We start from the raw sequence: 22,945 nt of genomic DNA, 5'->3' as shown, positions 1-22,945 counted from the left end.
TAGTCGTGTTGTGATGTTTTAATACATAAATGTGAAAAATGGGCCAAATGTTCTTCTTCAAAAAGATAAATTAGTCTAATTACTACCTGCTGAAACCACTCCTGCTGGTTACAGAGCGAGTCTCATCCTTATAAGATTAAGCTACACCAACTCTGGCTGAATGTTTTTGGGCACTGCTATAAGAGGACTGGGGAACGGGGAGAGAGGAATTTCCCTTTCCCAGAGGTTTGAAGCTGAACAAAAACAAGAATGTTCACTTTTTAGGGAGGATCTTCAGTGTCAGGGTTGAGCATATTAGAAGTGTATTAGCAAAATGAGAGTTTGCAGATGGGAAAGGAAGTGGTCCCATTTTCATGCACTGATATTCCATCAGTGTGGATGACTACTGGGAATCAGCAAGCAGGAAGGAGAAAAAATTAGAACTTGGGAAAGATAAGATAACAAGCAACAGCAGCATACAGGTCCCAGTGACCAAAAACAGCAATACATCCACGTTGTGAATGGCTGAAGCAAGGACCATACTTCGGAGTATCTCTCTGCCTACTGTGTTGATATGGATATTATAAAGTGAGCCCTAATGATGTCCAGAAGAAATTTCTTACAACTTCTGAGATTGCCGTTCTGACCCTGTATGTAGGTATGAATGTTCCAGCAGGTATCATGTTGTATGTGGCAGCACAACACCAGCTGTAAGAGAAAAACTAAAGGACTCATTTAAAAACAGGCAGAAAACAGGACTTTTTTTTTTTTTTTAAAGAAGATTCAGCTTGGGGGGGGGGGAAAAAAACCCATGTACATAGAACAAAGATATTCAGAGGACAGGAGGTACCTGGAAAGCAATGACACCAAATGACACTTGCACTGGCTTTTTAATAATAGTGGACAGTAAAGAAATGCACGCAGTGCAATAAGGAACCAAAACAAAAAAAAAAGTCAATGCAAGTCTGGGCTGCATACATGGATAGGCCACATCATGGAGCAGGGAGTTAGCAGTCTCTATAGGACACAGATAACCGTTTTTGGAACACAGCAAGATGTTGAGAAATTGGAGGGAGCTCTGGTAAGAACTATAACAAAATACTGGAGGCTAGAGGAACTGATATAGAAGGAAAGATTTTAAAAGTGACATATGTAGCTTGGATATGAATGACTAACTGATGAGAAGGAAACATTGTAAGGAATTTAGACTTTTGCTACCCTTCATCACAGAGGGTTCCGAAATGGAATTTCAACATCTAGGAGATTATATTTCCAATAGCCACCATGACAAGGAATGGATGAAGCTGCCAGGTGAGCAGGTGCCTGGACTCTTCTTAATGGTTCTAAACATGAAGGTGCAGTTCTCCAGGAGGTCTGGAGTTTAGGCAAACCCAATAACTGTGCCTGAATAATCTGAAGAATTGAGAGATGGAAACTGTTGGTCTGGAGATGAACAGGGGAAATTAAACATGGTACCACTCCTCCAGCAGGTCTAGGCTGGTGGATTAGGAAAAGAGCCCTGAAGTGAGGCAAAATTTGGTGTGGGAACCAGTGAAATTTTCTCCAGCTTCAACAAGCAACTGTGATGCTGAAACATCAGCAACATCCTGCAAGTTCCCCAGACAGTCTTCTGGAAGGACAGAGCCCTGATGGGATCCATCCAGAAAGTGATTCCCAAGTGGATCCCCCCCTCCTCTGGGTTGCTTAACCTGGAGAAGACCATTAGGGTCAAGGACAGGCCAAGAAAAAATAGCCATCAAGCATGTGGCTTTATGAAATCTGAAGCAAGAGTAGTTGCACAGAAGTTGGAATCTTGCCTCAGTGAGGAATATTTGGGGTAGAGCCTATCATTCATTGCTTTCCATTAACAGACACTGATGGTTCACAGCAGAAAGTCTGAAAGAACAGTGTTCAAACTCTAGTCCATCTAACCTGGAACAGAAATAGGTGCTTATACATTTTACACACTGAACTTGAGCAAAAATCAACATATGGACATAACATTGGAAAGTATCCCCTTTCATCTTCTGCAGGCAACCACATAACATACACGCACACACACACACACACACACACACACCTCTTCCCACATGATCAATCCCCAACACAAAAGAGAAGTGTCAGTCTCCTTTAGGCCATAAAGGATGGCTGAGCCCTATTTGTTGCGTGAAGTGGCATTGTTTATTTCCGAGTTGTAGAAGTAGGATTTGAACAGAATCCAGAAAGAAGCAAAAAAGGCTGCTTGCTGGATTCCAAGAACCACCTGGACTTCTTTTGAAAAAGAACCTCCTTTCTGGCCTAAGAGGGTTGGAGAGGCCAAACAACTGTGTTCAAAGCCTCTCCAAAAAATTAAGTAAAAAAGTCAGTTTGCATCCAAGGATGGCAAGTATCACAAGGCAAGAAGGATGAGGTCTTCTGAGGCATCCCACAAAACTGACCATAAGGTTTGCAAATCTTGACTCAGCTGCTGAAGATTAAAACTTTTGCACCTAGAGTGCTGAAATTTTCCTCAGAATTTTCTCCCAAAACACAGAAACTCAGGAATAATTATACTGGACGTATCTGTTCTTAGGGCTGTTGAAGAAGGGTGTCTTTCCTGAAAGCGGACAGCGGTTGGTCTCAGAGTACTGCCCCAAGAGCACTCTTGCTGTAAAAGTCTGAGAGATGGGAGTCCAGTTTTGAAACCATAGAAAGGGTGTGTTCTCCACTGTATACTGTGCACACTGCAACCTGTCATACTTCCTTTTACTAGGGGCTTTCCATTCATTCACAAGGCCACTTGGTTCTCCAGCAACTGAACCAGGAAAATAGTGTTTCCTTTTCTAACTTTTTTTTTTTTAGCGGGGGAGGGGGAGGATACTGCAGTGGTAGAGAATCTATTGCAATAAGGGACAATCCTGCCATATTTGAAGACAAATTCCTATCAGTTTTGAAAAAAAAAAAATAAGTCCACTGCTGACACGAGTCTCTATCTTTATTCAAGTTAGCCGGCGCAAAGATCATTTTGAAGTTCTCAGTGAAATTGTTCAGAGAAGTTGGAATGCTAATTCAAACAACAGAGAACAATTTTGATTTTTCTACAGGACATATCAAGACTCTTCCTGCCACAGATGTAATTTCATGATTGCTCTGTGGGAAACCAACCCAATTCACCTTAGAAAGACTCAAAGCAGTTTTGTTTTTGTTTTTAATAATTAAAATATTTCCCCAGGTTTTGTTTAAATATATTTAGAAAATAGTGAACAAAATTTGTTTTAGAGTTAAACAAAAATAGTATTTTTATGCAAAATTCAGGGCTTACAATGCCCAAATTTAAAAAAAAATAAATGCCAAGATAAACCATGAGATTAAAATGGATGGGGAAAAAAACAAACAAACAAACCAACCAACCCACCATTAATGCCACTATATTCTGGATGTTACCGAAAGCTTCTCAGACTGGAATTTTAACTGGCAAGAGAAGGAATTACATATTTAGGGTTGAGGATACCTAATAAGCCGATATAGAGCTGGTTAAAACAAATCTGAATCTAACTAATCATAAAAAACAGAATACTCTGGGTATATAGGCCAGCTCCATCTCTCACTTTGGGTAATAAAAACAAAATACTATCAAGATGAATTTCTACCAAGAATACTTTTAGATCCTTGGGGCTTAGCCAGTGGATCTACCGGTTAACTCTTTTTAAGGCCATTAATAAGACTCCTCAGCAGGGCTTGTGAGTTGCCAAAAAGGAAGATAATAATATTACTACAAGGAACGCTTTATATTAACCAACAAAGAGGCAGGTTGTGTTTTCCCATAAAATTACAAGCACAAAGTCATTATAATAAATGGATCTTTCCAAAAAAGATCTTCAATGCAGCTGCCATCAATATTTCAATGTGCTTAAGTTTTCAGCAAAGGAGAGGACTTGCGGTACAATATTTATTTATCTCTCACTAGTGAGAGTTTATCTAAAGTGACCTCTACTTTGGGATAATGCAACTATGAGTACTGAATAATCTTTTTGTAGGCAAATTAACGATAAGGGTATTAACTGCATAAACTAATCATTTAAGTTCCATGCTCTGCTTCCATCAGCTCACTAAAAAGTGTGATTTAAAGAGAAACAACAGTAATACTGCTAGATTAGGAATAGATTCAAGCAGATGTTTAGTTTAGATTGGAATGAGACACCATTAAAGACAACAATAGCTGCCTTCCCACATTCTTTACTGTTTTCTGTGGATTCTGCATACAAAATTTATGTACACATCAAGTAATTGTTCAGATAAATCACTGTACTGAATACAAAAACAAAGAAAAGAACCCCTAATGTTGCATTGTGAGGTCCAGTGTTTCAATTATTTCTCCAGGATTTGCTCAGAAAACCATAGTTTTAATTGTAACTGTCAAGTATCAGAGGGGGAGCCGTGTTTGCTGCTTTTACAGATCCAGACTAAGAGTCTGTGGCACCTTATAGACTAACAGACGTTTTGGAGCATAAGCTTTCATGGGTGAATACCCACTTCGTCAGATGCTCATGCTCCAAAACGTCTGTTAGTCTATAAGGTGCCACAGGACTCTTTGCTGCTTTTAATTGCAACTACCTACCAACCCTGCAAACTCATTTTGAAATCTTCGGGCATAAGGAGGGGAGTGACAGAAAGAGGGACCTTCTCTCCCTAAAAATAAAAACTCACCACACAAACTATGTTCTGTGTCCCACACATTATCAGATTTTTGGCCAAAATTCACTTTTGTGTATGCAGAAGTTCCATTCTCGGGCTTTAGTGACATATAGGCTTTGTTCTGGCTGTCCACGTAGAGGAGGATTTCATCCTGGTGAATAATTTCACTCTCCTGTAACACTCTCCTGTAACACCACAAAGCCAGGAAGAAAAGAAAAGGGTTGGGCCTAATTCTTAGTTACCCTGAATGTGAAATCAGGAATAGCTTCACTGTAGTCAATGGAGTTACACTGGTGTCAAACCTGTGAGAATCTGACTTATAGAATCAAAGAAATCAGACCTGGAATAAACGCTTCCTGTAGTGCATCCGTGATGAGCATGGGACAGACACCTCAGCAGAGAAGCGCAGTCAGCATGATAGTCTCTGCCTTTTGATGTCATTGTCCTCAAAGTTTTAATTGTTTAAAAAGGTAAATTTACAGTGGAAGTCAGTGACAAGTTGCTACTTAAGAGGCCTAATCCTGCACAGTTTGCTCGCATAGAAAACTTTCATTGACTTGTAGAGTTTTGACTGAACAAGGAGCTCAGGCAAACACTATAAAAACCAAGAGAAACAATCTGCTGCTGCAGGTCACTTGGTAATAATCCCACCCCTACCCAAAGAGAGTCTGATACCAGCTTGAAAGAGAAGTGAAATTTCTTGAAAAGGAAAGCTGAAATTGAGTCCTCAGGTAATGCAATGGTAATACTACAGAGACTGTACATTACATGTATTTGCTAAGATTGAAGTGGACACCCAGGTCTGTGCACAGGGAAACGCCAAATTCATATTCAAGACACATACACAACACTGAATACATCACTGTAATTTTAAGCTAAGCTCCACAATAGTTAAAAATGGTCTATGAATAAAATAGTCACTTTTAAAATGTTTACATACTTTTGAGGTGATCTACTATCAACTTCAGCCTTCAGTCGCAAATTCTCTCTCACAAGGCCACCATTTTCCAGTCTCAGTTTCTTATTTGCCTTAAAAAAAAAGGGGGGGGGGGTTTAAAAATAATTAAGTATAGAGTAAAACAGAACTGGCTTATAATATTTATAAGACAAGCTGTTTGTGCTTTTTAAAGAGACAGCGTTAGAAAACTGCAGCTAGGAAACAGCCCTCAGACAGAGACACCACTTAAAAATTACCCTGGGAAATGGTTCGCAAAACTGAATAGAGAACAGACATTTTTTATTTATATCCCCAAAATACACTGCAAGGCTCCTATCTAGGGAAATAAACAGAGCTATGTTCGTTAGTAGAGAGAGTCATTAAGGGGATGTACTAATGGCAATTCCGTGTTTTTTTTCACATGACTAAATACTTTAAGTACGTTAACATTACAATGTGCAGGTATCAGCAAAACTAATGTTGAACAGCTTTTCTTCCCTCCAAACTAGAGTAAGATTACTCTGATTCTAAAAAAATAAAAGCTTAGTTATCCTATGGACGTAAATCCTTTATGACAAACTACTTGCTGTCTTCTTCAGCATAGCTGCCGTGATGTTAAGTTTAAGCCTCTTGATTTACTGGCTCGCTCACTCTTTGAATTGAGGTCAATTTCCCTCTTCTCAGTTCAGTGGACAGTCTTGTTAACAAGATACTTCATGTCAAGGGAAGTTTTCCTGCTGCAATGTTTTTAGAGCAACTACATGTTTTTTTTTCCCCAAGTCTCCAACTAATGTAAAGGCCTAAAAACAGGGAGAAGAAACTCCTTGCACTTTGAAAACTGCTCAATCTTAATAAACTGGAAAGAACGTTGAGGACGCAGCAGACTTACGACTCATAACCTTAAATCAGGGGTTCCCAAACTTGGTTTGTGGCTTGTTCAGTGTAAGCCCCTGGCAGGCCACAAGACATTTTGTTTACCTTTGTGTCTACAGGTACGGCCACTCACAGGTCCCACCGGCAGTGGTTTGCCGTCCCCAGCCAATAGGAGCTGCAGGAAGTGGTGCGGACCAAGCCACCGCTTCCCGCAGCTCCCATTGGCCAGGAACAGCGAACTGCGGCCACTGGGATCTGCATGCGGCTGTACCTCCAGACGCTCAGGAAAACGAAGTGTCTCACGGCCCGCCAGGGGCTTACCCTGAACAAACCAAGTTTGGGAACCCCTGCCTTACATGGAGGTATTTACACAGTTTATATAATCCTAAAATTGTGACTTAAAGCCCCAATAAATAAATTAATTAATTAAAAAAAAAAAAGTTCTGTGATCAAAGCCCTCCTTCCTCCCTGTTCCTTGTGTTATGCACCAGACCTCTGAATAATCTGCTACTTTTTTGTTTGCTTTCAATGTTAATACTAAGCAATTATACCTTCTAAACACTGCAAAGACTCCAAAAGCCAAATTCTGCTCTTACACCAGTACAAATCCTGGACAGTTCCATTGCTGTTAATGGAGTTGTTCTGAATTTGCATCAGTGTAACTGAAAGGAGATGTGTCTCTGATTAAATATGCTTTCAACTACATTGATGCAAATCCAGAACAACTCCATCAACGGCAATGAAACTGTCCTGGATTTATACTGGTGTAACAGCAAAATTTGGCCCTCTGAGTCTTTGTAGCATTTAGATGGCATAAATCCTTAGTATTAATACTGTAAAAAAACTATAATATGTCCTAAATATGCTAACGCTTCAGTTTCCAGGAGGCAATCCAAAATTAAAACCAGAAGAAATAAAAGGTAGTATCTTTAAAAATGCAGGTTAAGTTTCTTCAATTTGTCCTTCAAGTTAACTTTGAAATTTCGTTCTTATTCAAACTGTTTTAGGCAATTCTCTTTGCCCTAGAGAGTGTGTTTTGGAAGATTTCAATATTTAAGTTTGTTTTCATCTGGTTTTTAGGGTCTCTTTCCCTCCAAATCACAAGTTTTGCTTCATGCTGTAGTCAAGAAACCTAAAAAGCAACAATAAAATAGGTCCCAAATACTGCAGGGAGTGCAGAGTAAATTTACGAGTCTCCAGCATAGGATCTTTTGGTCCTAAACGTGCTAATGCTGTCTATTTTAGGTCAAAGGGCCAATGTGGATGAAGTCATAACTTTTATTGGACCAACTTCTGTCGCTGAATGAGATGAGCATTCAAACTACACAGAGCTCTTTTTCAGGTGGGAGCAGCAGTCTGCCAAACCTGCCGACACAGCAGGTAAACAAACTGGCCCAGCCCACCAGGGTGTTTACCCTGACGAACCGCGTGCCAGAGGTTGCCCACCTCTGGTTTAAGGCAATTGGGTTCTTTTTGGAAAAATAGATATATTCTATAATTTATTTCAAGCTGGAAGACTCTGGTCCTCAATACTGAAAACAAGTGCTAGTATAATCCAATTATTGAGCCATGAGGTGACAGACAAGTTGAAAGTCACATGTGAAACTGACTGGAACAAGCAAAAGCATCAATAGTCACAATTTTCTCCCTCTTCCTTTTGGAGCTATGAAGTACTCAAAGGGTCAAACTGACCCTCACCCCAATTGAACAACATGAAACAGTTACACTGCTATATGACTAGAGAAGCAGACATTTGTTACCTCCTTTAACTTTTCCACATCATCTTTCACTTTCTCATATAGATCATTAGCAGCTTTAAGTTTCTTGGTCCATTCTTCTATAGTTTCTGGGCCAGGTCGGCTCGCCTCATCTGTTGACTGATGACTTTCTTCATGTGTATTACACAGACCCAAGGCCCCAGGATCCAGAACCGTTTTCAGCTGTGCTTCCAAGCCAAGGTTTTTACCTCTTAGCTCTTCCACTTCTTTCTGCAAGGATTCTATTTCATCCTGAAAGTGTTACAAACCCAGGAAGCACAAAAATGCAACAAACCAGACAAAAGATATAAAAATTAACAGTAATTACCTTGGGACTTAATTCTTTAAGTGCTTTATGTATAGAGATCCTCTGGACAGTAGGATGGGTGCCCTGCCTGCAAGGAATTCATTACAGAACTTTCCAAAGTGCACCGATGGATTGACCTATGGGCAGGTTTTGGAAGGCTGCATTCTGGAGCGTAGCTTAGGATTTCAGCTATGGGCAGAGGAATTCCCTCTGACTATATATAGCAAGCGCATAAGACTATATGTGGACTGGATACTTTGCACTACTATGGATAACGCTTTGCTGTGTACATTTTAGGAGGCCGGCTTCTACACAGTGTGCTCACATGGACAGTCTGCTGCCTCATTTGCAGCTGTTAAAGAATGAGAAATGGGAAGAGATCTTACAAAAGACCAAGGTATAGAAAAAGGTCTTGAGCTGCATGTTTGGAGACAAGAACGTAGGGGAAAAAAAAATGTAGACTTCCGTAAGCTGCCAAAATCAAACACTTGGAAGGGTGGGGGAAAGAAGAGGGTTATAGGAAAGCCTATTTGTGCCTGATACCTTGGCAATAACTGTTCATGTGCTCTCTATACTAAAGCCATGAAAGCATGTGTGTGGTCAAAACTGTTGTGGAAAGTAAGACTACAGGAGGATACACACTTATAAAAAACTTAGGTCTTGCCTTGATTCATAAATGAAAAAAAAATAACTTAATCTTCTGCATTGGATCCTCCATGTTTTAGAGAGAGAAACTATTAATTGAGTTTTGGAGATTTAGTCCTTTCAATTCTCAACTGTAGTGACATTTGGGGGTGATATGACAGGCATAATAGGGATCTCTTGGCAAGAGGCCTCCTCTGGCCTAACTTTTAGGCCTGACCCAGGTCCAAGCCAACCCAACCCGAGAAGGTTACGTCATCTTCTGACCAAACTTGCCTCTGACTCTTCCCCCCAAACCTGAGTAGCTGCCTCTGCTTCTTGCCTGGGGTAAGTGCACAACAGCTGCATACCTTGCCCCTGCTGGCTGCCAGCCCCTGCGGTGCTGGGGAGTAAGATGCCACTGCAACTCTTCAGCATGCAGCCACTGCTGCACTGAACCCAGAATCAGGAGAAGGAGAGCTGATTGGACCCAAGAGGGTCCAGCTGATTTCCCATTTGACCTGGACCCAATGCTTGTAGTCAAGTGCCATCACGTTGCAGGGCTCCACTGCTCAGAGCTCCCCTGGGAAGGGCGTTGGGAGCAGCTGAAGCACATCTGTTTCTGCCCCCTCTTATTCCCTCACTAGGACAACACCACAGGTCCCAGGGAAGAGTTTAGAACTTGGAGCATTTATTTCTACACCGCTCCTACCAGGCTCACAAAATCTGAAGAGAAGGCAGCAGGCAACCATATGAACAGAGGTGGGCAGAGAAAGCATAGACCCAGGCATACCTGCCGACGCTCCCCTGTTCACAGGAGGTCTTTTATGCAGCAGAGGAGCAGAAAGATCTGCTGAGTGTTTTGTCATTTTAGAAGAACTTTGTACATTTAAAAAAAAATTAGTCCATGTCAAAAAATGCAAGTTGACAGTGTTTCTCCATGAAATGATTTTCTTTCATAGTCTAGAGAGATTTCTTTAGAAGAAGCCACCTTCTTGCACTTCTTGGCACAGACATGCTTGTTTGGGTGCAGCAGCAGGAAGAGACAAGTTAACCATAATGCATTAAAAATATTGTAGGTCACATGAAGGTGTGTGCGTGTGTGTGTGTGCGGGGAAGGGACTAAAGTCTGCGGGCAGGATTTTTTAAATGCTTGGCCTCTGCCTAAACCCTGCTCTCACTAAGTTAATAATAAAGCTCCTATTGACTTCAGTGGGAGCAGGGTAAGCTCCGATGCCAAGTTCTACTGAAACTCTCACCTTGAAATCTGGATTAGGAGATGAATCCAAACAAATTCAAATTATGTCCTAATCTTAAATCCACACAAACTCAAATTAAGATTAGGAGATAAATTTGAGTTTTAGTGTGTATTCAAAATGAAACTTTTCTTAAACAGAATGTGTAGAAATTAAAGAGAAGAGTTGTACGTAACAAGATAAGGTTAAAAGCTGTTCATCTGGAAGTTATCTTTGCTGTTACCTCATATTCTTTGTGGAGCAGTTCAAGTCTGGTTTTACGAAGATGTTTTCTGACTGTAGGACTAAATATGGGCTCACTTTCACTTGTTCCTCCTACAGCAATGCAAGATAAACAGTATTATTACTGGTTTCAGAGTAGCAGCCATGTTAGTCTGTAAACGCAAAAAGATCAGGAGTACTTGTGGCACCTTAGAGACTAACAAATTTATTTGAGCATAAGCTTTCGTGGGCTACAGCCCACTTCTTCAGATGCATAGAATGGAACATATATTGAGGAGATATATATACACACATACAGAGAGCATGAAAAGGTGGGAGTTGTCTTACCAACTCTGAGAGGCCAATTAAGTAAGAGAAAGCTTATGCTCAAATAAATTTTTTAGTCTCTAAGGTGCTACTAGTATTATTACTGGGTTTGTTTTTCAATCCAAAATTAGTAAAATACACCATTTTTCTCCATGTGACTTTAGATTCCTATTTTTGTTTTAAAGAAAACTGTACTGCTAGATTCCACTGGGGAAGGGGAAATCAAACCTATAATTACCTAGAAAGATGGCTCATTTTGAGAGAGGGTTAGTAATCAAGCCTACTTTATTTATTAAGTACATTTGTTAAATATTTAAACATGTAGAGATGAGTCTCAACAAAAAACCCAGATGAGAACGTTACCAAACTCTGGGAAGTGCAGGTTTTTCCTTCAAATTTTGCAACTCACACTCAACTTCAGGAGAATTTTTCAGGGAAAAAAAGTGTCTAGTCAGCCTCTATATGGAACTAGTTGGCATTCCTGCTAGGTGCTCTCTCCTTGGGTTAGGGGGTCGCAATACATAGGCGGGATGTACAATGGCTCTATCCACATGCAACAATTACTCTCTCTGGCCAATAGTTTCAAAGACAGTTATTGAAGCCCACTGAAGCACATTGAAGTCAGAGCACCTGTTCAGTCACTGTGTTTTAAAATGTGTTGGCCCATATCTATAAATGATTATTCCAAATGTGTCTAAGAAACAGTAGAAAAAACATTAGGGCATGTTTTCACCAAGGAAGAGTCTCATCTGTGAGCAAATATTGGAACATTATTTCAGTGGCTAACAGGCCCTTACCTATAATCTCCTTGCAGGGATTGTCAGGGGTGATAGGGATCCTGCAAGCCGGACACTGACTATTGTTCTTCAACCATACATCAATACAAATGGAGCAGAACACGTGGTTGTTGACACAGATGACCGGATGGCGGACCTTTTTCAAAAAAAAAAAAAAAGAAAAAAAGAAAACAAAAGAGATTGTAAAATATTTTAAAGCTACTTTAAGTTTATTTAGTTTTAGTCTATTATATATTACTACTGTCATTCAGGAGATATTTGGATTTAACAGTAAAAATGGATCAAAGGGCATATTTCATGTATATCATATGGTATCTTTCATTCAAAGTGACTCCTAAAGAACTTCATAAACTAATATACAGATAGCCCCACTGAAATGCAGCCACATCTAGGTCAAGAATCACTTAGAGACAAACAACAAAGGAGTCACACAGAGAGAGAATAGGAAAGGTTTTTGGCACAAGTCAAACCCGTGTTCTTGCAAGAATTGCGACTGGAGTATCTAGGATTAAGGTCTCACCTGCACAGTCTGTTTGAAAGGATGAGGAGCTAAATCTACCCATCTGGGATTTCAACTAGTGGGTCCAGGGATCACTAACCCATTAATCTTTCTAAAGGTGTGATACCGGTGTGCAATACGCTACAAAATAGCACAGGGTGGCTAACAGAAAGCTTATGTAACATGAACATTTACCTAAAAATTTTCACTTCAGTTCTTGGATCACAAATGCATTGAGTTCAACAAGATGTTTATGTTTTCCCTTCCAAAGCAACAAAGTACCAGGTTTACTGTAATAAGTGTTTAGAAAATATTACTAAAAACATTTCACACTCTCTCTCTGATTAATTTAAATTCTGTTTGGAAAACATCAGGCATCAGGATTCAAAACCAACTATGCAAGGAAGATTCTGCACTTCACTACAATATTTACCCTGTTACAGAAAGTGAGGCTATATTTCAGAAAATTAATTCATGCTCTTAAATCTCTTAAACCCAGCTCTGATTCCTATGCTTCGAAGAAGACTCAACTCATGTAACAGTAAAAACACACACAAAAACAAAACAAAATCAAATCACCCTCTAACTCCATCCAAAATATCTACTTTGGAAATAGACAAAGAACACTAGACATTGCTTTAGGTACTAAAATGCCTCAGGTAGGAAACAATTAAAACCAAAGTTCAAACAAAACAAGAAACATGGTACCTTTTAAAATAAAACTGTTGTTAATTTTCAAGATTTTTTCCTTGGCTGCATTAAGAAGGAAGTCGTAACACAGATGGAAATGGGGGAAGAGGGGAGAATGAAAAGAAAAGAAAAGAGAAAATAAAGAGGATAGCCGGTAATTTATTTGAAAGCCAGATTGGATGTGTTTTGTAGTAATCATACCTATAAACTCAATCCTACATAAACTGAAAATAATGCACATAGATGGAATAGAATCAAGCCCCAACACTGTCAGTCCATCCATCAATTCAACTCTCATGTCCCTGTTGTATCACAGGATTAATATTGTTTTAAGAACTCCCAAAATGACACTCTTGAAAACCTAATGACCTGTCTATGAACAAAGTGGAATCCAAATAATCAAATTATTTTAATTCACACCTTTAAAATGTAGACACTGATTTCAGATTAAGACGGTCTTTTGCCATTTAATCTAATTTATTCTCATTATTCAATTAAATTATTTCAAGCTGAATTATATGATTGAAGTATCCATACACAAATTTACACCAAAGAAGTGTTAAACTGATTTATTCCATTGTTTGAAATGTTGTCGGTCCCAGGATATTAGAGAGGCAAGATGGGTGAAGGAATATTTTTCATTGGACCAATTTATTAGCCCAGGCCTGAAGAAGAGTTCTGTGAAGCTTGAGAGCCTGCCTCTTTCACCAAAAGAAGTTGGTCCAATAAAAGATATCACCTAACTCGCCTCGTGTCTTAAAACTAATTTAGTTATTTTGGTTCCAGGTTGTATTTAAACTAGCCCTATGAATCCTTGGTTACAATAAAAGTTCTAAAATCATGAATCTTAAAGTACTCTGGTTGCTTAGTACATCTCTTTACAAACAGTCTTTCCTTATTTTCCCACACATCAGCCAGAAGAGTAGCTTCTTTTTTTGCTTTCATAGGACTGGCAAGGACTGCAAGAGGACATCATCTTCAGCGCCCTGCACTGAGGCTAGACCAAATAAGCCTAGACCAACCCTGACAGGAATTTGTCCAACCTGTTCTTAAAAACCTCCTATAATGGGGATTCCCCAACCTGGAAGCCTATTCCAGATCTTAACTACCCTTACAGTTAGAAAGTTTTTCCTAATATGTAACCTAAAATTTTCTTTCCTAAATATTAAGTCCATTACCTCTTGTCCTATCTCCACTGGACAAGGAGAACAATTGATCAGTCTTCTTTATAACAACTCTTAACATATTTGAAGATTTAACAGGTTCCCCCCTCAATCTTCTTTTCTCAAGACTAAATATGCCCAGTTGGGAGTTGTTTGTTTTTTTAAACTTTCTTCAAAGGTCAGATGGTCTAATCTAAGCCATTTTTGTTGCTCTCCTCTGGACTATCTCTCCAAAAGTGGGGTGCCCAAAACTGGACACAGTACTCCAGCTGAGGCCTCACCAGTGCCAAGTAGAGTGGGACAATTACCTCCTGTGTCTTCAATACAAAACTCCTGTTAATACACCTCTATTCCTTCTCATCAGAAGCAGCCTTAGAATGGTTGCACAGCTATCAAAGACTGAAAACTAAAAACAGTAGAGCACAATAATAAAAAAAAAAATTATACATGCGCGCGTGCGCGCACACACACACACAAAATAGCAAGATTCATTTCAAGACCTCAAGATACCAAAAACCTGAAGAGTCAACATTCACATCACAATATCTTAAGCAAAACATCAAGTTACATTTTAGTACCGTCTAGGGCATTGTGCTCCTGATTTAACTCTGCTTTCATTTCAGGTTTTTTTTTAGAAGTACTTTGATATCTAAACAAAGTGATATGTGCAACAATAAAAACTCTATTACAATATCAAGATCTGTTATCCAAAAACATTTTTTGTGTAACAGTATTTGGCATTGCTAAAATGTATAATTCAAATACAACTTGTGGCTTAAACCTCCTCATTGGGCAGAGGTCAAGTTCCTCAATCTGTTCAATGATTTTTTTTTTTTTAAATGTAGCATATCTGGGTAGGATTGAGAGAGAGAGGTGATCCTACTATGCCAGTGTTTCTCAAACTGGAGTCAGTGCTTGTGTAGAGAAAGCCCCTTGTGGGCAGGCCCAGTTTGTTTACCTGCCCCGTCCGCAGGTCTGGCCGATTGCGGCTCCCACTGGCCAGTTTGCCGCTTCAGGCCAATAGGGGCTGCTGGAAGCGGCAGCCAGTAAGCCCCTCGGCCCACACCGTTTCCTGCAGCTCCCATTGGCCTGAAGCAGTGAACCGTGGCTAGTGGGAGCCGCAATCAGCCGGACCTGCAGACGGGGCAGGTAAACAAACCAGCCCAGCCTGCCCAGGGGCTTTCCCTACACAAGTGGCAACCCCAGTTTGAGAAACACTGTACTATTCTTTCATGCAAAATGTCTGTTAATTACCTTATTAAACAGGCTTTTTGCACAGCTAACTGGAAGTTTCTAATCCTGTGCACATTCATGTCACTTTGAAACCAGTGTAACAATTAAGGCCCCAAAGTCTGAGTCACCTTTATAAATTTTGCAGGCAACAAGGCTGTTTAGAAGAGACAGGACAGAGGGATCAGACAAAAAATTCCAGGTCTAACAGGCATGATTTCTTCAGACAGCCTGAGGAAACGTAGAGTTGCTGCAGCTTTTCACAGGAACAACTGGTGAGACGAGGAGGTGGGGGAGATTTTTCCCCTGTCTTTGAATGAACAAAACATGAATACGAAACATTAAAATACATGATGTTGCCAGATGCAGTACTGAAAAATAGGGAACTTGATGGACTGTAATATTCTGATTAAAAGAAGTTATACACATAAAGGGAAGTCAACTATAAGAGTGATACAGGTTTGGGCAAAATATTGTAATCTTTAATGACAGGGTTTATCTCATGAGCAATCCTATCAGGGAGAAAAAGGGGTTGCAATCATACTGATTTCTAAGCTTAGTGACAAAGTGAACAAGTAGGGCTAATGTCTGCACTGAAGCACGCTTAAACTACCAAGTCAGTGAAAAATACCTGTGCTGAAAGAGGGAGCAAATAAAAGGAACTGAAACCAAAAATTGTGTTTATAAGGACACTTGATCACAGAGTGGAATAACCAGAAATGTAACCATTTGATTAATAATGCACAGTGTCAACTCATTCATATAAAAGAGGCCCCACCATTATTGTTAAAATAAGAACAGAAATGGAAAAGTTATACAGCTGTTCTGCCATGATTTTGCATTATGCAGTGGACTGCTAAAACAAATTAAGAGCAAAGAATATAGAGGCTCTTTGTATGACTATATGAACTTTAAACTGAACATTTTAGCAGCTAGCAGAACAATGATGTAGAAACTGCAACTTGAGCAAGCATAACTGCAAAGGTGGCCAAAGGATGCTCAGCAGGCAGAGGGGCCCATGGAAAGCAATCTGCAGAGGTACGTTGCTGACTGAAGCAATTTAGCTGGTGTTCACAGTATGTCCCAAGATGGTTGCAGCAACAGCTATGGCCTAACTTGTCTTACACAAGCTGGTGTGAGAAGATGTGCTGCACAAAGAGACTGGAAAATTCCAGTCCGAGCTGCAAGAACTCAAAAGGTGATGACTATCTATACAGGGAGAGAGGATACCTCTCATTTTGGTTGCCCAAGATTCAAAACGTCCAGAGGCCTGGATCAACATCTGATTGATCCACACCAGCATCTCCAAGAAGAGGAACCAAGCTGAAACACCCAGCAGAAATGGGAGAAAATGGCCATCTCCTGGAGCACACTGCTGCCCGAAAGCTGAAGACACCTGGAAGGGAGACGACTGAGATCCTGGGCTGGCCACCTGGGAGTCCTCTGGTGACATCAAGTAACTATGCTGGATACGTACCTTTAACTGTCTCTTTTTATTTTCCAGCAATCTGGGTTGCCCGCTAGTATGTGAGGAAGACTATAGTTGTGTCTGTCCTTTGTTTCACCTGCATTTGCAGCATTAACTTCCGCTGTGAACAATAACTGAGCTGAAAGCTGCTGATGTTGGAGAAAAGATCTGGTGATAAGCGGCCCACAGATTTTCCCTTGGATTATGACCCAAATCAATTGACCACTTCCTGAAACTGGATATCTAATTAGTAAGAGGTGTACATGTTTGTGTATGTACTTTAAAGGTTGTCACCGAGTTATGGTGTGTCCTTGTTTTGCAACAGGTTCCAATCAAGATTGTCCTACAGTAGCTTTGAAACTGAACAAGTTTGTTAACTGAGACCGCAGAACACTGCAGTACAAGTGTCTACCCTAGTTAATTGTTTAATACAGACATGAATACAGATCAAGTGTACAAGCCTTTTGAACAGCACTCAGCCTATACAGTCTGTCATAAATGTAGGAATATATGCTAGACCAGGGATCTCAAACACACAGCCTGTAGGGCTATTTCCTGTGGTCCGCCAAGCACCCCACATACCCCTGGCCTACCTCCAGGCCAGGGGTGGGCAAACTACAGCAGATTGCCCCCCTTTGAGCCCTACGCCACTCCCTGAAGCGGCTGGCATCACGTCCCTGCGGCCGGTGGGGTGGGGGAGGGAGAGCAGAGGGCTCTGTGTGTTGCCCCGGTTCGAGGCACCGCCCCCCCAGCAGCTTCCACTGGCCTGGAACGGGGAACCGCAGCCAATGGGAGCTTCGGGGGAGGTACCTGGAGGACCAGCAAACAGCACATGGAGCCCTATATCCCTCCTCCCCCAGGGGCTGCAGGGACATGGTTCCAGCTGCTTGTTGGGACCACCCCGGAACCGCTCTAGGTACGGAGCCCTCCTGCACCCCACCCCGCAACTCCCTGCCCTGAACCCCCTGCTGCATCCCACACCTCTTCTGCACCCCAACCTCTTGCCCTGAGCCCCCTGCTGCACCCTGTACCCCAACTCCCTGCCCTGAGCCCCCTGCCTGAACCCCAACCCCCTGCTGCACCTCAACCCCCTGCCCTGAGCCCCCTGCTGCACCCCACACCCCAACCCCCTGCTGCACCCCACACCTTTTGCATCCTGAGCCCCCTGCCTGAATCCCAACCCACTGCCACACCCCGCACTCCCTCCTGCACCCCACAGCCCAACTCCCTGCCCTGAGCCCCCTGCTTTACCCTGGATCCCTCACCCCTCCTGCATCCCACACCAACTCCCTGCCCTGATCCTCTTGCCTGAACCCCAACCCTCTGCCACACCTCACACTCCATCCTGCACCCCAACTCCTTGCCTTGAGCCCCCTGCTGCACCCTGGACACCTCACCCCTCCTGCACCGCACACCACAACTCCCTGCCCTGAGCCTCCGCCACACCCCTCCTGCACCCTCTGGGGTCAGGGTGGGGACTTCGTGGAAGGGGTCAGAATGGAGGCAGCGGTGGGGCCTCATGAAAGGGGTGGAGTGGGGGCAGGGCCTTGGGCCAATGAACTAGTCCTCATGCGGCCCTCGTGGTCATTTGAGTTTGAGACCCCTGTGCTAGACAGTTAGGAGGATTAGTCAGATTCTGGGGCTAATATAATTTGTGGGAAATTAGGTTAGAATGGTTGACCACTATAGAGCCATCGGCAAGGAGATCTTGGTGAAATGGCATGAAAGCAACTGACCAAATTGCCTTGTGTTTCAGCTTTGGATTGTCCCTCCAGCATTCCCCTCTTGTGTTAGCAACACCAGAGTTGATAACCAATTGGCACAAGTGAGGCTCCAATCTGAGGAATTCAATCAAAAAATCTAAACAAAGTCATCGTCTCAAGCTAGTGATTGAGTACAAGTGTTATTTTCTATTGTGATTTGATCTTGAAAATGTGAATGGTTATATCCACCAATTTTCTAGCTTTTGATGACTTAGCCACAGTCCAATACAATCTTTTGTTTTCTTATATCCTATACAATTAGCTGCTGTTAAGAATATTTAACAAAACATGTATGGCTAATCAGTTAAGCAGTTGCTTAATTAAGGTTTGTTTAACACTCTGCTTTCTTACAGCAACAATGTGTTTGAACTTATTTTTTTTAAAATACAAAAAAATCAGCTGAGTAGCAAATGTGCTGAGGCCATTGGTCATATCTTCAGAAGTCCAGGGCAAACTTATTATAGACTTCAATGAGTGCAGGACTGAGCCCAAGCAAACTGTCAACCCTTCAGATAATAAAAATGGAAACCATGTTCCGGATGCCTTGCAAGTACAGAAGAAATAAAACGGAAGGAATAATGCACAGTATTCTTTAAGAAGGGTGGTTAAGAAAACAGAATGAAGTCTTCAAGAGCTGAAGTAGGGCAGCTGGCAATATATTCAAGAACCATCAATATACAGTATAACTGTAGCATCTCAGAGCCCTAGACTCAGACTCATAGACTCTAGGACTGGAAGGGACCTCGAGAGGTCGAGTCCAGTCCCCTGCCCTCATGGCAGGACCAAATACTAGTCCAAAGACCCCATTGTACTAGGCACTGTACAAAGACAGAACAAAGAGACAGCCCACGACCCAGACAGCTCACAGTTAAAATAAAAACAAAAAAACCCTTAAATATATTATAACATTTGGATTAAAACAATATTAAGGTTGCAATTAAGGTATTCAAAACTTATGAAATTCCAGAATTAAAGTCACCTGTACAATTTTAATTCATTTCTTACCCCACCTCCGGTGCATATATATGATTCAATCTTTAATTACTTGGTCACACACTATTTATTCCCCACAGGACTTCTGCCTCACTCAGTGCACAGAATGGATGGCATTCAGTTAATGAGTAGCTATTCATTCGGTATTTTTTTTTTCCTTCACTACTGAACATGTGGCTCCATGTCTTATTTATCACATACCATCCAAACCCTGCACAATTTTCATGGGACAGCAAAAGGCACCTCTCTGACTCCAGGGTGACTCCCCTGCCAAATTTCAAGCACATGCTCAAAAGCATGCAGGCACAAGAACTTCTCAACAAAAAACAGCTGTAAGAATTTATACTACATTAGAAAAAGAACATATTTTCCCCTTAATCTTGTTCTTGGTTCTGAACATGTTTTGTTGAAAAGTTTTCCAAAAAAATTCAGCTAAGAGCCAACATTTAGTATGGAAAATTTCACCTAGAATGGCTAAAGTTTGGTAAAGTTACAAACAACTGAACATCCTCAGCCACAGGAGTTACTACCAGGTCCATTTATAATGTCAACACATTTATCTTGCTGTAAGATGTGCTGAACTTAACATATTGTGGAAAGATTCTAAAGCAAAAGGTTTTCACATCGTGGACCATGGACCACCAGTGGTCTGCGAGCTAAATTCAGGTGGTTCGCAGATAGTTCCCTCTAAGGTGAGAGCCTGGGTGGCCGCACACGAGAGAATGAAGGGCCATCCACTTAAATAGCGGAGCCGCACAGGCACGTCTCCACTAATTAGGTGCCTGGACCCTGGGGAAGATATACATGTGAGATGGTGAGGGAGGGGGAAGAGTATAAGGGTAGGTGGGAGGGGGCAGTGGGATGAGAAGAGGAAGTGGGGGAATCTGGGATATGCAGGGCTGTGGTCGCCAGAGAAAGAGGCAACCTTTCCCAGCTCCAGGGCTGCAGCTGCCAGGGAGAGACAGCCCTCCTTCCCAGCCTCAGCTCTGTGGCAGGTGAGAGACCTCCCCGCCTCCTTCCCAGCCCCAGCTCGGGGGCTGCCATGGCAGGGAAGAGAGGGCACATCTGTCACATGAGAAAGGTAAGACTATCGATATTAAAATATGAGTTGTGTGCTTTTATTTGTAGAACAAAAAAATTAAGTTTTTTTTTTAATATAGCACTTTTATCCAAAGTGCTTTACAGTAGCTGGCTAATGGTACAAACAATATTTGGAAAGATCATTAAGTGGTCCTCCGAGACTCTCAGCAATTTTCAAGTGGTCCAGGGGAAAAAAAAAAAGTTTGAGAACCACTGTTCTAAAGAATAAAGAGTAGATTTTGGAGAAAAGCCATTCTGTACCACAGCCTACAAATTTGTTTATGGTCTCCTCCAGTTAATTGCAAGCAGGTACCCATAGAATCAGAAGCAAGACCATAAGACCAACAAGGCCTTGTTGAGTTTCAGCAGAAAAGGCAAGAAATGAATAGCTAGCATAGATACTGAATGAACTACTCTCTTCTCCTTCCAGATCAGAACTGAGACACTTAACAAGTGTGAGCAGTTGGAGTATGGGCATCCTCTATGCCAGGAGTGTCCAAACTTACTGACTCTCCTAGCTGTATGCAATAATTTTCAGACACACTTGCACCAAGGTGTGTGTCTCACACACACACACACACCCACCAACACCTCTCTTTCGACTCCCTTCCCTGCAGGGCAGAAGCACCTAGTTCCACATCTCACCACAGGGCAAAATTTCAAAGCTCCCCCCACCCCTGGCTGCTAGGCAGAGAATGGGGAAGGGGTCTCCATGAGCCACACTTTAACTGTAAAAGAGCTGCATGCGGCTCAAGAACACGGCTGCTCTATGCTGTACCTACTTTGTGTGTCAGACATTTCCTCCTCCTGGCAAAAACATCATTGTCATTTAGAAAAGGGGACTCCACACACACACACTAACCAAGTGTCAGAGTCCTGAGCACAAAAACTATTTATTTCCTAGTGGTAGTCTCTCTTCATGAAGTCTTATTTATTTTGAGGTGGAGAAGAAGAAGTAGAAAAAGTGAATTTGGAAAACAACCAGTCATGAAAATGAGTTCTTGAAAAAATATGCCAACTTTCAGCAGTAACCCTCCCCAATCTTGAGGGTCAAGGGAAGAGATTCTGGCCCAAGAGAACTTGAATTAGGAAAACGGAACATTTTTCAGCAGCATGGACTACAGTTTGGCTCCACATTGCTTGATCTACTCTGTTCCACATCCAGCACCTGAAAATGTTTGTTCCAGTCATTCTTTAACATGGAGTTCCCAGCCTCAAAGAACACATTACTCGCCACTCTAAAGCGTCCTAATACCTCAACAGACACGCAAGAAAAAGCCTTTTTATCCACATTCAGGGGGACGGATAAACCGTGTCTGGGAGCCAGACACTCATCCAAAAGGTCATTTCCCCTCTCACTCTCTCTGTTAACTCGCAGCGCTGGAAATATTTCTTTTAACAAGCGCAGCGCATGTTTCCCATAATCCGAAAAGTGGCAATAAAAATTGCTAGCAACAAAACGGCACTAGTCACGATCCCGGCTCGGCAAACGCCACACAGCACGGGTCGGTCCTCCCTCCCCGCCCTGGCATAACCATCCATCTCCAACTTTTTCCCTCTGTCTCTCTCCGGCGCCACTTTAAGAGCAGGAGCCTGTTTAAAGGGACAACACTAAATCCAGACACATGCCCAACCCCTGATCATGGCTGCACTTGTTGCCAGGCTCCTTAGAGCAGCACCTCCTCCCCGGCGGTGAACATCCTCCGCCCCAGCCCCCGAGCACATTTAGGGGAGAAGGTGCAAGCCGGCTCCCCCTAGCCCGGCTCGCTTTGCCCAGCAGCGGCTCCCTTACCTTTCCCAGGCAAATGTGGCAGGTGATGGGCAGCGTCAAAGACAATGTCACATTCTGCACGTTCTGAGCCATTGTGGCGTTTCGAATCCAGCGAGCGCGGAAGTTCCACAGGCGGCGGCACCACCAGCCAGCAACGGCAGCAAGAGAGGTAGACCCCCACGCTCTAGCCCGGAGTACGGCAAGCCAGCGAGTCCAACCCACAGCGCAACACAGGAAACCGAAATCGCGCTTTTGAAATGTTCACTTGGAGATAAAGAGAGGCGGAACAGGGGGCTTGGGCCTCCTGGGTGTAGCGCGTACACAGCTGCATGTTGCTGCTGCTGCTGTCCCGAAGGTTAACCTGCCCCGCCTGAACCTTTAAACAAGGGCTGGTTTATTGGGCTATGAAACTGCAGGCTGTCCCTTCCTGATAATATACCATCAGCATTCTCTGTCTTCTAGGGAGGATTCATTTCTCCTCTCTCTGTTGTTCCTTGTGGGGTCTGCTTACGCAGGAGTCTCTCAGCATCTTGCCCCCCTGGCCCAGGCTTATATAGAA

At 42.2% G+C, this 22,945-nt stretch overlaps 1 protein-coding gene across 2 annotated transcripts in view; it reads right to left on the bottom strand.

Annotated features, from left to right (window-relative positions):
• The window catches only part of OBI1 (ORC ubiquitin ligase 1), a 29,895-nt gene extending 7,245 nt beyond the window's left edge, over positions 1-22,650 (bottom strand). For both annotated transcript variants that reach the window (XR_007773749.1, XM_050948392.1), the window contains exons 1-5: positions 22,408-22,650; positions 11,730-11,865; positions 10,628-10,719; positions 8,224-8,472; positions 5,594-5,682 (exon numbers count right to left, since the gene is read on the bottom strand). Coding sequence is in view for 1 of the 2 variants with exons in the window: in XM_050948392.1 (XP_050804349.1) it covers positions 5,594-5,682; positions 8,224-8,472; positions 10,628-10,719; positions 11,730-11,865; positions 22,408-22,479 (638 nt within the window). In the remaining variant the exon portion in view is untranslated. The remainder of the gene's footprint in view (positions 1-5,593; positions 5,683-8,223; positions 8,473-10,627; positions 10,720-11,729; positions 11,866-22,407) is intronic.
• Between the last annotated feature and the right edge of the window lie 295 nt (positions 22,651-22,945).

The sequence above is a fragment of the Gopherus flavomarginatus genome, chromosome 1, assembly GCF_025201925.1.
Source record: "Gopherus flavomarginatus isolate rGopFla2 chromosome 1, rGopFla2.mat.asm, whole genome shotgun sequence".
In the NCBI taxonomy this organism is placed as follows: domain Eukaryota; kingdom Metazoa; phylum Chordata; order Testudines; family Testudinidae; genus Gopherus; species Gopherus flavomarginatus.
This window is presented reverse-complemented; position numbering and strand designations above follow the sequence as displayed.